Genomic DNA, 16,775 nt, shown 5'->3' on the forward strand with positions numbered 1-16,775 from the left:
CAGGTGGAATGCAACCTGGCTGAGCTCACACACCTTTGCCTGGGGCACCCGGCCAGCCGCCAGCCAACCAGAGGGCCCAACGTCAAAGCAGGTGGCACAGAGCCAACGCTGACGTGAGGGAGCCGCTGAAGGGCAGTGGGACAGAGCGACAGGCCACTGGGGGCCACCTTTCATGCCCCCCACCTTTAGCTGTGCAAGGCCTGCTGCCTGGGTGAATTAGTACTGGAGGCTCTGCATTCCAGAAGGCAATCTTAGAATGTGGCTCTGTTAGTTGCTCCTCAACTTAGACTCTGTCTTTCATTTCTTATCTTTAAAAAAATAGTTTTAATACCAGTATTGGGGGCAGACGGGGAGGCTCCTCCCAGTGCCCTCTTGAGCAATGTTGCTCCTGTGTTGCCAGATAAGCTCACACTCTGTTCCTAACTTGAACTCTTGCTCCAGTGGTTGAAGAGCCAACACCTACTTTTGAGGGGACCATAAGAAAGGGGACCCCTTTTATGTTTTAAGGGGATCTCAAGCCCAATCTCACTGAAAGGGAAAAGATTTCTAAATGTCTGTTCTTGTCTACTGGCCAGCAACTGCTCTGAGTTAGACCTTCTTATTCCCATCCACATAACAATCATTATTAGGATTATTAGCACTCACCTAGCAAATACTATGTGCCTAGCAAATACAAAGTGCTTTGCATTTCTTAAGCCGTTCAAACATCACAAGTCCCATCTTTCCAGAACAAGAAAAGAAGGCCCAGAGAAGTCAAGGGTCTGCCTGGGGTTGAACAGCTGCTCACCACGGAGCCAGCAATGGAACCATGAGTCCTCAGCCAGATGCTGACTAACACATCCCGGAGCCTCCCAGTAGCACAGAGCTGTAATTTGTATTACTCAGAGAGTCCTGTACTTTGCTTCTAAATTTTTGCTGTATAAAAATTACAGTTTATATAATTTGCTCCTGGATCTGACAGAAAACCAGCAAGTGGAACAGAACACGCGGGTTTGTGCAAGAAGCTAAGAAGCTGGGAGCAGGAGAAAGGCTGCTGCGCTACTGCGGGCTGGGCTGCTCTGTACCCAGCTGCCTCCCTCTCTCCTCCCTGGCACAGTCAGTCAACATGCACATGGATGTCGGTCCAGCTCCATGAAACACAGGGTGCCTGGCTCAGGGACGTCCTGAGGCCCTAGTTTTCTGTCTACTTCTCCGAACTCTTCTCTCCCTTGTCTCCTGAGGTTTGGACTCCATCTCCTATCCCTGATATCTCAACTGTTCTCACTGAGTCAAATGCCCTTCCCATGGGGACTAATCCTGAATTTGAATCCCAAACCACAGCAGTACCCGCCGGGGGCTCCTCTCCACACCGGCCACCACCTTCCATGGACCCACTGCTCCAGCCCAAAGTGATGCAGGCTCCTCTTGCTGTGTCCTGCCCCCATTCTCGTGCTGTGCTCCTTGCCTGGGCAGCCTGCCCTTTGTAATGTCCACCCAGCCTCCCCCAGCTTTTAGGCCTACCAAATCCTACCTCCTCCATAAACTTCCTGTCAGCTCCTGCACCATATTTTTAATTTTCCTGTAGTACTGGGGATTGAACCCAGGGCCTTCACACTGAGCTGCATCTTTAGCCCTTCTTCTTTTTAAAGATAGGGTCTCCCTAAGTTGCTCAACTGTCCAGGCCAGACTCAAATTTTTGCCTCGGCTTGCAGAGTGCTGCAACTACACCATGCCTGGATACCATTTACTTCTGATGCAGCTCACCTGAGACCTCATCACTCACTGCCTGTGACAGCTCTTTTACTAACTGTGCATTCTCCGTACCGCCCTTCATTGCTTGGCCTCATCTGCCCAGCCAGGCCAGGGATCCCCTGAACACTCCTGCATCCTACCCAGAGAAGGCCCAACCCACCTGAGGAGGTTTCCCCTGGGCAAACTCTGCTCCCGGGCCTGGACACTGCCCACGGTGAGGCTCAGCCTCTTGGCCACATCCATCCTTCCCTCGGCAGGGCTGCCGTCCTGTGCCCAGCCTGGAGAGGTGCCGTAGCGCTCCTCCAGGCACCGTAGGGGCACCGTCCTGTTGATGGGCTGGAAGATGATAGCGCCGCTCTGCTGGGAGATGGGCCGGCGGTTGCCCACATAGCAGCGCACCAGCCCCGGGATGGAGTCGAAGCTCTCCATCTCGAACTGGTACTGCACGCGGCTGTAGGCCTCACTGAGCCGCAGGACCGTGCGGTGGATCTTGAAGTGCTGAGCAAGGTTCTTCCACTGACAGGTCAGGACAAAGTTCCCAGGGCTGGATAGAGAGTCTCGGACCAGGAAGTCACCATCTCGCTGCACGAGGTGTTCGGACACCTGTGAACAAATCATGAAGAGGAAGAGTAGGAAAGGCAAAGTTGGCCTTTTAGGAGTTTTGGAATAAAGAGAAGACAGTGCTACATGTTTTCACTTCCTCAGTCAGCTCTTCAGTTTGTCTAATGTCAAAACGGAGAGCTGTTTACTGATCCTTTTTTTTGTGCCTAGAACAAAGTCAAGTTGGGATCCCTCATCTCCTACAGCTATCGAGGAGAGTGTATCTTTGCATGTGTTACATACGCAGAGCTCAAGGGCAGGGCCTAGAACACAGTGGATACTCAAAATAGTTCAAGATAATGCTGCTGCTTATAGCAAATTGAAGCTTTATGGAGCCTGCTTTTTCTGTAGCCCAACAGCCTGGTTCTGTTTCAGTGTGGAACTGGACAAGTTATATAATCTTGGTAGCTCAACTCCATCATCTATAAAATGGGGATAATATTATTACCTATAGAGTGGTTTATAAAGATTCAAAGAGTTATTCTCATTACAGTGCTCAGTTAATCTAGTCTGGCATGATGTATCACTGAAAATTTATGCTCATAGCAAACGACAAGCAGATTTTATCATCACAATAAGGAGGAGTGTGGTAGCAGTTATTGGTTTAATAAACTTTGAAAAATTTTCTGGGCTATCCCAACATTCAATTAATGGTATACTTCTGTTAGCTAACGATAGTATGCTACCATAGTTTTCTTAAAATTATATCTTTACTTTAAAAATACGTTTTCACACAAAAATTCCATCCCTTGGAATTGAGCCTGTGGAAATAATTATAGATACGAATATAGTAGCTATTTAAAAGGATTTTGGTCAGAGTGCTGGGAACACTCTTCAGTGCCCAATAAATTGCAGTGTGTATGTACAACAGACGTACACACAATGCAGCCTAGCAGAGCATTTTACAGCAAGTGAAGATTCTCAGGACATAGCATTCACGATTGAAAAGTTCTGGGAGCATATATAACGAAATGCTCACAGTGATTATCTTTAGGAGAAATCATGGAAGAGAATTTTCTTCTTTTTGTTATCTGTATTTTCTCTAGTCAATGTTATGCTTAAAAAACAAGGTTCGAATAAGAATTGTTTCTTTGATAGTGGTGAGAACTCTACTACAGTTAAAAAAAAAAAAATTACATGATACCCTTCCCTTCTACTTGTTTCCTGTCGTGTTGTCCTTGGTTAATGACTGGCCAGATCAGATTTACAATGAAAACCCAAGGGAAATTCTACACCTCAATTCTGCACACTTGTCTACTTTTCAATTTTTATATAATGAAATGAAAACATGATTCATGGCAACCACCCAGATAACAATCACACAAATTATCTTAGCCACAAGTCTGCAGCCACTGCTATAATTTCTATTTTTCTCCATCTCTGGTTTTCATGCGATCTGGTGAGGAAGGGATGGAAAAAGTAACTAATTGCTGGTCATGGTAGGGCAGGGGTGGCCTTGTCAGTCTGTGCCACCTGCCCTGTTACCTTAAAAAGGAGGCAGGTTCCAAGTGGCAGGAGGCTGTCATGGCAACTAGCCAAGAGCTCAATTATGTGAACCCAGCCCAACTGCGAACTTCCTCAGGTTACTGGCTCTGCGGCTATGGTCTCCTGCAGAACGTGTTTGCAGACCTCAGGACACCAGCGTTTCCTGCATCCGCCTACTGGGCACTCTGGGTTCCTGGCATTCACTCTTCCCAAGGTGTCCTTAGAGTGAGTCTAAGTCACTTTATAGTGTTGACTTTTAGCTAATCAGGAGCTCACTCCTGCGTGACCTTGGATCCACTGATCTGACATGGCCCGAGGACAGCTGGATGTGCCGGGTGGGGAAGCAGGTACCTGTCGGGGGATGCGGCCATGGTACCAGGCGTGGCTGCGCAGGTCCTCGCTACTCAGCAGCAGCTCCTCCTCCAGCTCCTTCTTCAGCCTGTCGGGGGTCCTGTCCATGACATGCCTCTCCTTGGAGAACTGTAACACAGAGTTCACAGTGACCTCACCCTGCCAGGGCCGGGCCAGACAGCTTGAGACAAGCTGGAGACAAGCGGTCGCCTTGCTGAGCCAAGCAAATTGGGGTGTGCCAATGGCTGTGCTCAGGTAGCAACACCTGCATCAAGATGACAGGCAGCTGAACTTTGCCCTTCTCCAGGAGTGGGCATGTGACGACATTTTCACCTGCACAGGGACTATCATAGGAAAGTTTATCCCAGCAACAGTGAGCCAGGTAGGAGGGACCAGAGATATATAGCTGTAGAGGACAGTAAGGGACACGTAGGCCAGGGCAACTCTTCATTCTCTTTCTGAGTTGCCTAACAGGCAGCTGGAAAGGATAGCAGTTCCTGATTGCCCTTGGGCCCTGGCTCGAGGCAGTGAGGCCTGAAGTGCAGTCCTGGACACAGTAAGCAGGGCCCTGGATTCTTTGCTTCAGGCAAACTCAAGTTCGAGAATCAGAACTTGTAAAAGAGCAACTCTGTGTTTCTTGAATCAACAATCGAAGTCTCCAGTGTATATGTTATATAACTTTAAATTTAACTTTTCTAATACAGTATTTTACTTTCATGACTTGTTGGAAATAGAAACTTAGAACAAAACACTGACGTTTGCCTCAGATGGTCTGAGGTGCTGCATGGCAGCTGTGGCAGAGGGTGCTGGGTGAGCGCCAGCGGTCCTGGGTCATTTAGAACCATGCCCACCTCAAGTGTGGCCTCAACTTGAACATTCATCTAGTTTCCAGTGAAATCAGGCTTGAACCACTCCTGCAGGTCACCTGATAGGGAAAAGGCCATTCCCAGTGTTTTCCTATGCCCCCCAGCTTACCCTACAAACATGCATTGGAGGTACGAAATTGTTCCTCACCATCCTGCTCTCCAAGGAGTAAGCCCCGAATCCTTCTCTGCCAGGAAACAGAAAAACAGACTTGAGACTTGCTCTCTAGTCTTTCTATGCACGTAGCCCTGAAGGGAGCCCGGTTGATTCAGGCTGGGCTCCTCCAGCTCCCTGCCTGCTCCATTCTCCTGCCTCCTCTTCCCAGCCCTCCTTCTCTGGTGGGCACTGGGGAGGGTCTGCTGAAAGGAATTTGTATCAGAGAGATGCCCCTGATGCCTCAGGCTGCCCACAGTGATGTTTGACACTGTCTGCTCCCGTCATTAATGATGCACAGCTGAAGAGTTGCGCACACAAGGCAGGTTGTCAAATGACTGCCATTTATAGCCTGCCTTGACTCCCACTGAGCTGTCAGTTTCTTAAGTACTGAACCCATCCACTCTTCCCCTTGCCGCCCTAGAGCGGCGCCTAAACACAGCTGGCACCGCAGGAACAGATCCCACGACAAAGAATTGCTACGACTTTTCTCAGATTATTTGAAGCCCTCTTTGGGGGTCACATAACTCTCTGGTCAGGGAAAAGTAAACTGCAGAGTTGGGATTTCTGAGGTGAGATTGGATGGTTGGAACCTCAGTGCCTCTCTGGGCCCTGAGGAGGCAGGCACAGCCCAGAAATGGCCGTGCAGAAGGCTCAAGGGAAGCTGGGTCCTGATAACTGAGGGCCAACCCAGGCCTTCTGTGTGATCTGTCTTCATGAAGCCTGTGATTTTGGATGTTCCCAGCAAAGTCGCCCTACCTGACACCCTACCTGACACAGAGCTGGGCTCTGTCCCTGTGTGACACCCTGGGACCACTTCTCCTACTCTGAGCTCTGAAAATACTGGCAGTTTTGCATAATTCCTCACTGAAATTTTATTTGTTTATACCCAAAAGTGATTCCCCTGCTTATTTTCGCATTCTTCTTCTTCCCTCTGCCCCAATGTCAAGAATCCTTCCCTCCTCTGCGGGTCCTTTCTCAGCACTAGTTATAAGGGTCCAGCTTTTTTACAAAAGCCTTTAGTGGAGGAGAGAGAAAGTGGGAAGAGGTTCGGATGCTTCCCCAAATTATCTATTCTGCTGTTTCAAAAATATTTTAATATATATGCTGATTTTTTTCATTTATGCTACTAGTTTCTCTGGGTTCATTGAAAAGAAAATTTTGTGCTAATATCTGTTTTGTTTCTTCTTTGCAATAATTTTTTTCTACGAACTACTTTGAAGATAATGATACACAATATATTAACTATTATTATTCTCATAATTTTGTTATGAAATTTTCTCTAATTGTTTTATAAAAAAGCATTTTACATTGCTGGCCATTAGAGAAATGCAAATTAAAATAACTCTGAGATGCCATCTGACTCCATAAAGAATGGTTATCAGCAAGAAATCAAATAACAAATACTGGCGAGGCTGCAGGAGAAAAAGGAGCTCTTCTGCGCTGTTGGTGGAAACCAGTGCAACCACTATGGAGATCAGTATGAAGATTGCTCAAGAAACTAAAAGTAGAAATACATTTGACACAGCTATTGCCCTCCTAGGAATCTTCCCAAAGAGTAAAAGTCATCATTTTAGGATATATGCATAGCTATGTTTATAGCAGCACAATTTCTAATAGGTAAACCCTAGAAATAGCCTATCAACAATGTCTATCAACAGCTGAATGAATAAAGAAAATGTGATATTTGTACACAATGGAGTACTACTCTGCCATAAAGAAGAATAAAATTGAGTTATTTGTAGGTAAATGGATGCACTTTGATACCATGTTAAGCAAAATTAATCAGATAAATAAGTTTAAATATCACATGGTTTCTTTTCCATGAAAAACTAAAAGCATAAATAAAAAGCAAAATAAAAGACAGAAAACAGGAAGCAGAAAAATCTTTTTCAAATGGGAAAGGGAATGAGAGATAGAAGAGGGAAGAAAATGAAAAGGGATTAAAAGAAGAAAAAATGGAAAGAGAGCTTTTTCAACTGGGAAGAGAACAAAAGTTGGAGGGAACAGGGAGGGTTAGGAGGAGAAGGGGACAAAAAAAGAATTAAGAATGTGTCATGTACATGCAAACTCCCACAATAAGTATAATCACGGTGTACTGAAAACACATACTAATAAAAATTTTTTTGAAGCGTTTTATAATTGGACATGGTGATACACGCCTATAATTCCAATACTCTAGGAGGCTGAGGCAGGAGAATCACAAGTTTGGGCTTAGCTGTGACAATGGAGGACCTGAGTTTAGTTCCTTAAAAGATGTTTTGTATTCAACGATTTTTTTTTCAGGCTTTGAGATCATACTGTTTTACATTTGTTGCCAAAAATATAAAACCAGCTAGCTCTCTTGTTACATCTGTTCTAACTCCTTAAAGGAAAATCAACATCTTCTGCTCTTTGCCCTGCTCCACAGATTTGGAGAGGGGTGCTATCAGGTGCTAAAAGAGATGGGATGGCAGGCCGGACTCAGCGGAGGAAAAGGAAGTGATCGGATTGACCCTCCTGCATAATCTGGAAGACGAGGCTTCAAAAACTGTGTCCTTATGTGCTTGCATAACTTGTGAAAAGTTAGGAGACTGGTGACACACCTGCCTAGACTTGTATTTTAAGAAGGAAGGGGTGGAGAGGGAGAGAAGGAATTTAGGGGAGGTTGGTCCGGAGTGAGCAAGTAATTACAAAGGGCTTTTCATTTTGAGCCAGCGAGGACTAGTTCTCATACCTTTAAAAGAGCGGGTTTGTTGCTGAGAACCTCCTCCTCACCACTGCCAAAGGGCAGCGGGCAAAGTCTCCAAACAACTGAGAAAGGGATGCCAGCGTTGTCTTCCAGGTCACCTCAGCTTACACAATGGTTACTTGGAGGGGGTGGCTGGCTGCCTCCTGAACGTTTACTATTTTAATCCCATATGTTAGCGCAACATTTATGATTTACCCAACCCCAGGATTTAAGAGACCTTGATCTTGCCAACTATGATTCTACCACCAAGTGTTAGCCTTCGGATGGGCTCCAAACCCCATGGCTGGCGAGGGTGAGCTAAAGTTCTGGCACGGTGCATCACTTTATGCTTGGAAAGCTTTATGAATGCTATTTGTGCTTCCTAAAAACCAGAAATGAGATTCTGCATCCTAGGACTGATCTCAGGTATCTTGACATTTGGCAGAATTTTGTTGGCTTCCCCCAAACCACCTGAATTGCTGGTGACAGTGCATCCTTCCATGTCTCCTGTGCCCCATGGCAGAAATTTCCCCCTGAAATGCCGACATTCCATTCATGGTCTAGGCTAGTTTTATGGTCTTGGCTTACAAAGCAAATTCTAGCAATTTAAAGCAACACAGCAGTACCTCGACCCTCAGGAAAGGTTTTAGACCAAAATGTGTGACTACCAGGAGCCTCTTATTAATCTATATTCTGATTCACCTAATGCCCTAAGAATCCTTTTGCTGTTCCTTTAGACTACATTTCTCAATGAAGGATAGAGGAGGGAAGTACTTGCATAATGCTTACATGCACTGTTATCATTTATATAGCTCACAATCAAGCATGAAATGCAAAAGAATAAGGGTGTCAGGCCCCAGCACCCCAACACATAATTTTGGGAAAATAAAGAGGATTCAAGCACATCACTCAAACCTCTTCTAGTTCCTGGAATTGTCCTTCTAGCTTGATTGTTCCAACTCCATCACATTTCTTTCCTTTTTGGTGTGCACGGGGTCATACTTGTTTCTATAGATATCTTCTGAATTCAGTGTTCCTCAAAGACTGACTGGTCCCAGGTACATCAGTCACTTTTCTGTTGTTGGGACAAAACCCCCTGACACCCGAAACATAAAGAGGGTTTATCTGGCTCATAATTTCTAGTGAGTTCAGTCTGAAGTTGGCTGGCTTTAAGGATGAAACAACAGGACGAAAGGCTCAGCAAGGGAAAACTGTTCACCCTGTGGCAACCAGGCACGAGATGCAGGGGAGAATCCACCTTCCCAGGTCATGTCCCCATGATCTACGCCCCCTCCTAACAGTACCTGCACCATGAACTCTCTGGATTCATAGCAGTCTTGTGATCTTATCACACTCCAAAAGCCACACTTCTGAATACTGAGACTCTGGAGGACATTTTAGATCTAAACCAGAACACCAAATCATCTCCAATTCCTTGTTATGGTTTAAATCTAAAATGCTCCCCAAATCTTATGTGTTTGGAGGGTGGATAACACAAAACTGGTACCAGAGAAGTGGGGTCGTTGCTGTGACTGTGTCTGACCATGCGATTCAAAGGCTTTTACAACTGGCTTGTGGCAGGAGTTTAGAGTATGTTGAGATGCAGGCTAGTCAAGCCCTAGAATGTTGTGAACACTGCTTGCTGTGTGATCCTAGTCATAGTTCAGAAGACCAAAATACTGATAGCGACGTGAACAGTGAAGGCCAGGGCCAGGAAGTCTCAATTGGGAACTCCACTGGCAGTTGTTCTAGAAGCCATGTATGTTACAATCTAGCAGAATATTTGTCTTCATTTTGCCTATGTTCCAAGACTTTGCAGGAGATTGAGATTAAGGCTTGTAGACTAAATGATGTAGCAGAGAAAATTTCAACCGTCAGACTGTGATATCAGTACTGCTGGATGCTTTCGGTCAGATTGCAGAGAAAATCAGAAACAAAAATTAAAGCAAAATAATTTGGAAAGTTTTCAGCTTCATCATAAAGAAAATGCCTATAAAGTTGGGGTCGTGAAGTGTGTGATTACTGAAAAGATTAGCATTAAAAAGAAGCCAACTATATTACATCTGGACAATAAGAATCCTGGCCTAAAGATATCTCAGGAATCAGCAAGACCCCATCTATCATATGCCAAAAGGTGCAAAAGTATAAACCTTTCATTTGGGAAGACAGCCTCTGGTGGAGAAGGGCCTGAAGGGAATTGGTTCTTCTGTTTTCCAAACCCATCTCTCAACATAGCTATTGATCTTAAGAATGAATTATAGTGATCTCCAAGCTCAGACTCTATCTGCCTGACTTTGCACCTCTTTCTTAGAAGGTAACTCTGAATCTTTATTTTACCAGTTTTATTTGGAGGGAAAGAGATAGTGGCCAGGAGAAGCGGGGCCAAGAAAGACAGGGGTGGGTTCTCATTACCAGCACAGGCTCCAGCTGCCCTGAGGGTCACCTCACATGGCACAGTCCACCTCACTTGGGCTCAGTCTCCAGAAGAAGGAAGCTGCTCAGATTTGGATCCAGAAATTCTTGGGATTTAGCTTAGCGACACAGGCCCTGCCCGGCAAGCACGCAGTAAGGAGTTCGCTTCCCGAAAGCAGAAAAAAACACCAGTCAAGGACAGTCTGCCCATGGGTCATACAACTTCATCCCACCTGTAAACACCCAGGGACACGACGCAGGCTTAACTCCACTCACATCCACGAAGGACACGATGCAGGTAGGGCCCTGTTTTCTCCTTTGCCTGAATTTGACCCCCTAGATACCAGGAAACAGTTCTTTGGGAGAGTAAGAAGTACAATGTACATCAATTAAATAATAAATGACTCAATCCCATGCCAGGGTCACCCATTCTCATGGTTCCACTTCTAAAACTGCATCTCAGTCTGGGCACTATAGAATGCAGGTCAGCTGTTGTGGGGACAAATGTAGGGGGCGGATGAGGCCCACACCTGTCCAACTCAACTGAAGGTGAGTGAGAAATCATAAAGTACTGCCCTTGATGTTTTCAAGGAAATGTGAGTCTAGCTACATCTTTCCGGTCACAAGCATTTTAGTAAGCTTGCTGTTAACAGTCTTTAAGCACATGGGGCAGCTGGCCATCAGTACCCACGCTACTGCACAACTGAACAGCTCTGTGGCCTTGGCAAGTGTCACTAAATCTGTTGAACCTTGGGCTCCCAATCTGCAAAGTGGAGACAATAATGTTACATGATGTTAATAAGGATTAAATAGGCCGATGTCTGTAAAGCACTTGGGACACACCTTGGCAGACAGACAGCATGGATGTCAACTATCTTTATATTTACATCAGGATGCAATTAGTCTGCTTGTATAAAAATAAATGAACTTCATATTCAATGTCTGATGCAAGAGGCACAGAGAGGGTGAGGTTTGGGGGAAGAAAGCAATCAAGGAAAGGAGGCTGGCACTTGTCTAAGAGTGCTGGGCAGCAAGAGAATCCCCTGCCTCCTGCCACAGGACCCACAGTCCAGCTCTGTGGCCAGGTGTGGCTCTAGCTTGCTGGAGCTGGCTCGAAACATCATGAATGTCACTTTGAGTCCGGAAGGAATGTCTGCAGCCCCCACACACTCCCGCGAGTCTAGTCTTGACAGGCTGGAGTAGCCAGAGCCAAGGAGAGGGTTGGGAAACACATTATGGAGGTGCAGAGCCAGCTCTGTGAACGTGCTGGGAACCTCAATGAACTCGGAAATTCATGTTTCAATAGCTCTCCAAGGAAGAGAAAGCCATTCCAGGCTGGGAGAAATGGCACGCAGGGTCTTCCGCATGAGGATCAGAGCCTGCATTTCAAATCAGGCAAAACAATAGGCCTGGATGCGCGGGAGCGGGGGATGAGGGCGGGCTGTGTGGGCATGTCAGAAGCCCCCCAGAGGAGGCTGCGGATACTCATTTGCATATAGGAGACAGAACCAAAAAAAAGTGGCATCTGCACTATAACTCATATTTGTTTTACTCTATCCTTGTCTGTAACAAAAGCTTTTCAGTTCCCACAGGATTTTAAATTGTGCAAGAAAGATGCTATCCCTCAATATAGGAACCGATGGTAGCAAAGGAAATACTGCAAGGGGCCTTTTACGACCAAACAATTCAACCAGCACGTGGCAATTAGCAGGGAACAAAGGTCCAGGTCCCTGCCCTCAGAGGGCACAGTCCCATGGGAAGACAAAGAAATATCCTAACATACTTTGTCTCTTGGTTTTCTACTGGGTGAAAATGAGAAAAGACACTGTGGCCTTAGAGAGTTCCGGGAATAGCTTCATGGGCATGGGAACAGGGAGAGAGGTGCTAGGTGATCAAATTTGGACTCTGCAGATAAAACTTAAAAGTTTAGGAGTAGTATATTGACCATGAAACTAAGGGAAGAAAAGACGCCAAGCTGGGCATGATACATGGAAGTTCTGATTGGGGAGGACAGATGTGACTGTGGGGAGATATACAGAGTCTGTAAAAACAAACAAACAAAAACCCAAAATTGTATACATGCTGCAGGAAAAAAAGTATGATGTTTTTTCAACAAATGCTATCATCCTCATAGAGGGGGTCCTAAAGGTTGTTGTATGTGGCAGAAAACCCACGATACCTCCAGCCCTTAGAGAAGAAACTGAAGAGCATGTGCAGCAATCTCAGTGACCAGGTTACCAGGCAGCAGCTCACCGTGCTAATGAAAGTGGGAAGCTAACGGCACCACTTCGAGCACCTCTTGTAATAGTACAGGCCAAAGGTAACTTGCATAATCTCATGATGTCTCAATACATTTCATGTTAAAATATTTATGCAAGTTTTGCTTTTCCTGTAGTGTGTATACATTCGTTTGGCAAACTCTGAATACGTCTACAGCACCGCCCCAACCCCATCCTGCAGGAGAACGCTATCTTCCTTCCAAGCTTGTAGCTGAAGCCCACTTCCCAGCCATCGCTCATTGGCCCCTTATCCTAGCTAGAAGAAGGCTCCCTCACCAACTCTGTTAAAAACATCATGAGATTTTGAGTCTGGAATTTGCTTTGCCTTCACCTGTTCCTGCCAGAGGAACCAAAGTCAGCTGGAAGAATGAAATTAATACACAAAGTGGAGCAGAGGATGGCAGGTGACTGGGCGCATTCCTAGCCAACCAGTAACTCCCCTGTGGTCTAATCCCAGGATAAAGTGGGTCCCTGACACACAGGACCAAAGCAGCCCTGGTACAGGAAGGCAGGGATCAAGCAAGGTCAGACCTTTAGTTTCCAGACAATGATGATCTGGGAGGGCAACAGGTAACCAACATGCTTTGGAGAATCAATCTAGCTGCAAGGGGCAGAATGGATGGATGGAGCCGAGCTGGAGGCGCAAGGCTGGTGGTGCAGTCTGTTGAAAAGCCCCAACCTCCACCTTAGGCTTAGTATCTGGCAGGATGCTTCCTAGAATCCACTTCAGACTGAACTCGTCTCCTCTGCCCTTCTCTCCCTTTTCTGGACACTGGTATCTTCACTGCTTCAGTATCCAAACTAAACCCTCCAAATCAGCTTCTGTGGATGAAGAAATTCTACATCTTAACACATTCCCCATTTTATTTCTCACTGATTTGCTTACCATTCAGAAACCTCTGCTTTGCCTCCTCCAGATTCTTCTACCTCCTTCCTGCTTCTAGGCCCACAAGCCATCACCTACACTGCCACCAGACTTTCCATACCACCCTCAGGCTCAGAGACCCCAGGCTAAGGCTGGCATGCCGTCCTGAATCTCTTTTATTATCTCTCTGGGCAACCTGACAGGCTGTTAAGGTACAGCTTTTATTTTCTCTAAGGCTCAGACCTGGTTCATGGCAAAGGAGAGAGGTAGCCCCCATCCTGCCCTCTCCCCCTAGATACTTGAGGTTTCTTATCTGTCTCATTTTATTTTGTAGTACTAGGGGCTGAACCCAGGGCCTTCACACTGAGCAACATTTCCAGCTTTTAAGTTTTGAGACAGGGTCTTACCAAATTGCTAAATTACCCAGATTGGGCTCAAACTTGTGATCCTGCCAGCCCTGCCTCCCAAACTGCTAGAGTTACAGGATCATCCCGCTGGGTCCGGTGATCTGGAGCTTTGAACAGCTCTTCACAGACCAAGTGAGCTGAACCACGGACTTGTCATACACCAAACCTGCATACACAACAGATTCGACTGTGAATTTACTAGGAGGCCCAGATCATGAGAGGGCTGTGCACACCACCAAAGGGCATCGCCATGGGCCCCAGGGATACCTCCCCAGGGTCCCTGGGGTGATGGGTAAGACTGACAGCGTGGGGTCCACAAGTCCACAAATTTGAGGCAACAAAGTTTTCAGAATGCTTCTTGGGTCTAGGGGCTGCCAAGACCTGGAGAAATAATGATTATGTCCTGAAGGGCTCACAGTTACTCTCAAGTAAAACCCAAAGCCTCCTTCACAAGATAGGAAATGCCTTTTCCACCTGGCCCAGACTAACTTGCCATCATATTCTGATGCAGGGCGCTGTCACAGAGACCTGCCATGGCTCTCTGAACACAATGTCCCTTATGTCCCTCCTCCATGCCTTTGCAGTGTGGTCCAGCAGCACAGTGACCCATCTGTAGAAGGAGTTAGAGAAGCTGGGCACTGCAGGTAGGAGCCCAGAAAGTCAAGCTAAATGAACTTGATTTCATCAACAGTCCACTAAGGGACACTAAGCAGCAGAGGGAAGGGTCTTCAGTTCCCTGAGGGCTGAGGCAGGGCTGCTCTGCCTTTGGCTCCCAGAGCCAACCCAGGACCTGGCACCCAGCAGGCACTCACTAAACAAACTGGAACCACAGCCCGCCCTCCATCTGGCAATTTCCTTGTCACCGAGTACAGAGAAGGAACTTGGAATTACATCAAGAACATGTGACCCTGGGCACATTTCGCATTTCTCTGAGCTTGTTTCTGTATGTACCGAGGGGCTAACAACTCCTACCTCACAAGACTACGTGACCTAATGCACGTAAAACATCCAGCTCTGTACCTGCACGTGATGGCTGCTCACTTAGAACAATGTGAGAGTTGAACTTTCTTTCAAAGATAACTCTTAGTAACAAATACTGAGATTTACTTCACAAAAAAAAGCTCTTTAAGAAGTTGTATAAAATCTATCAGAAAATCTTAGAGATATCTGGTCTTTGGAAAATTAGTTTTAATTAAGTAAAAAAGACAGCCATTGGGATAGTTTATCTTTCCTCAGGCTCAAGTTTGTTTATTCTGTTTATCTCAGTTCAAAGCCAAGAGTTCTCAAGATGTTTTGTTTTCTTTTTGTAGCGGAGATCAAACTCACAACCTTGCATTTGCCAGGCCGGCACTTGTGCCACTGAGCTCAAGCCCCAGCCAAAATGCACCCCTTTTATTTTTTTATTTTATTTATTTTTTGGTACTGTGGATTGAATTCATGACCTTGTGCTTGCTAAGCCGGCGCTTGTGCTGCTGAGCTAAACCCCCAGCTTCTCCAGGTTTTAAATAGCAGTAAATGGTTCTATTTAGGATGAAGCCATCAGTTGCAGAAAGGCATATCTTCATTTGGTGGCAAGCACTTTCTATGCATCCATCTCAGTAAGTACATGCAGTTGGCTCCAGGTAACTCACACATCCACAGCTACAATACAGCAGAGCCCAGCATGAGGGCACTAGAAAGATTTGACGTTAACACAAAGTGAGAGTGCTGTGTACCTGATTATGCCTCTTTCAGGGGCTCAAACACTTAGTTGTTGACAATTTTTTTTTTTATTGGTACCAGGGATTAAACTCACGACCACCTGCTTGCAAGGCAGGTGCTTATGCCGCTGAGCCAAATCTCCAGCCCCGATAATTTTTTTTAAAATGAACTTTAAAAATTGAAGCTGGATATGGAAGCACATGCCTATAACCCAGCACGCTGGGAGGCTGAGGCAGAAAGACCATAAATTTGAATGCAGCCTGAGCAACTTGGGTGACTTAATGAGACCCTGTCTCAAAAGAAAATGTAACAAAGGGCTGGGGATATAGCTCAGTACGAAGGCCCTGGTTCAACCCTCAGTACCACACTGAGAAAGAAAAAAGAGACAGAGAGAGAGAGAGAGAGAGAGAGAGAGAGAGAGAGGCAGACAGACAGAGATAGGGACAGAGACACAGACACAGACACAGACACAGACACAGACACAGACACAGACAAGAGAGGATTTTCTAATCCATTCATTTTATGATCAAAGCTGGAAGTCAATTTATTTGAAGTAGAAAAAAGTAGGAAGTACATACATGCCTGGGGAAAAAAAGGGAGGAAGGAAGAGAGTGAGAAGAGAATGAATAGGTTGCTAAGCCAGCACACGTCTGGAAGCTCTGTTTAGTGAGAGGTACCTGACCACGGCACTCAGAATGCCAGCAGGGCTCTCAAATGAAAGCTTTCTTTCTTCAGTCTTACAGTGGATCCTTAGATTAATTAAGGGGCAAACCCAGAACAGTCCAGGCCTCTTATCAAGCAGCTCCACAGGTTAGGCTTTCCTATAAATTCATCTAGAAATTATGATTGAAACAAAATGACCATTCCCACTGGAATGCTAGGTCATTATGTGAAGTTGAATTTCTAAGCAAAGCCTGCGTATTTGAGCTCAAGGTGAGCAATCTTTTGGGTTGTGTGGGGAGCTGCACCAGGTGCGAAAGTCTAAAGTGACAGACCCTCATCTAGGTCCACTGAACTTTGGCAAGACCTGCAATGACGTGAAACCGGAGTCACCAGTCTCCCTAACAAACAGTATAAACATACAGAAAAAAAAATTGAGCCTCCCCACCCCCAGGTCAAAGAGCACTTTTGATAACCAATGTGAAGCACTCCAAAGGGTGCTACCTCTGGGGTCATTTTGCAAGAAAACTGACCTAAAAGTGAAGTTCTTCAGAGAA

At 45.9% G+C, this 16,775-nt stretch overlaps 1 protein-coding gene across 4 annotated transcripts in view; it reads right to left on the bottom strand.

Annotated features, from left to right (window-relative positions):
• Bcar3 (BCAR3 adaptor protein, NSP family member) overlaps positions 1 to 16,775 on the bottom strand; it is a 205,806-nt gene that overhangs the window by 20,995 nt on the left and 168,036 nt on the right. For 3 of the 4 annotated variants that reach the window (XM_013143004.3, XM_003479161.5, XM_005007818.4), the window contains 2 exons: positions 4,168 to 4,296; positions 1,892 to 2,334 (listed from right to left, as the gene is read on the bottom strand). In XM_013143004.3, coding sequence (XP_012998458.1) covers positions 1,892 to 2,334; positions 4,168 to 4,296 — 572 coding nt within the window. Of the gene's footprint in view, positions 1 to 1,891; positions 2,335 to 4,167; positions 4,297 to 5,181; positions 5,201 to 16,775 lie in introns of those variants that run through there. The other variant, XM_063254463.1, reaches the window with a different exon arrangement.

The sequence above is a fragment of the Cavia porcellus genome, unplaced genomic scaffold (assembly GCF_034190915.1).
Source record: "Cavia porcellus strain 051 isolate PalLab524CR breed Dunkin Hartley unplaced genomic scaffold, mCavPor4.1 scaffold_1, whole genome shotgun sequence".
In the NCBI taxonomy this organism is placed as follows: Eukaryota; Metazoa; Chordata; class Mammalia; order Rodentia; family Caviidae; genus Cavia; species Cavia porcellus.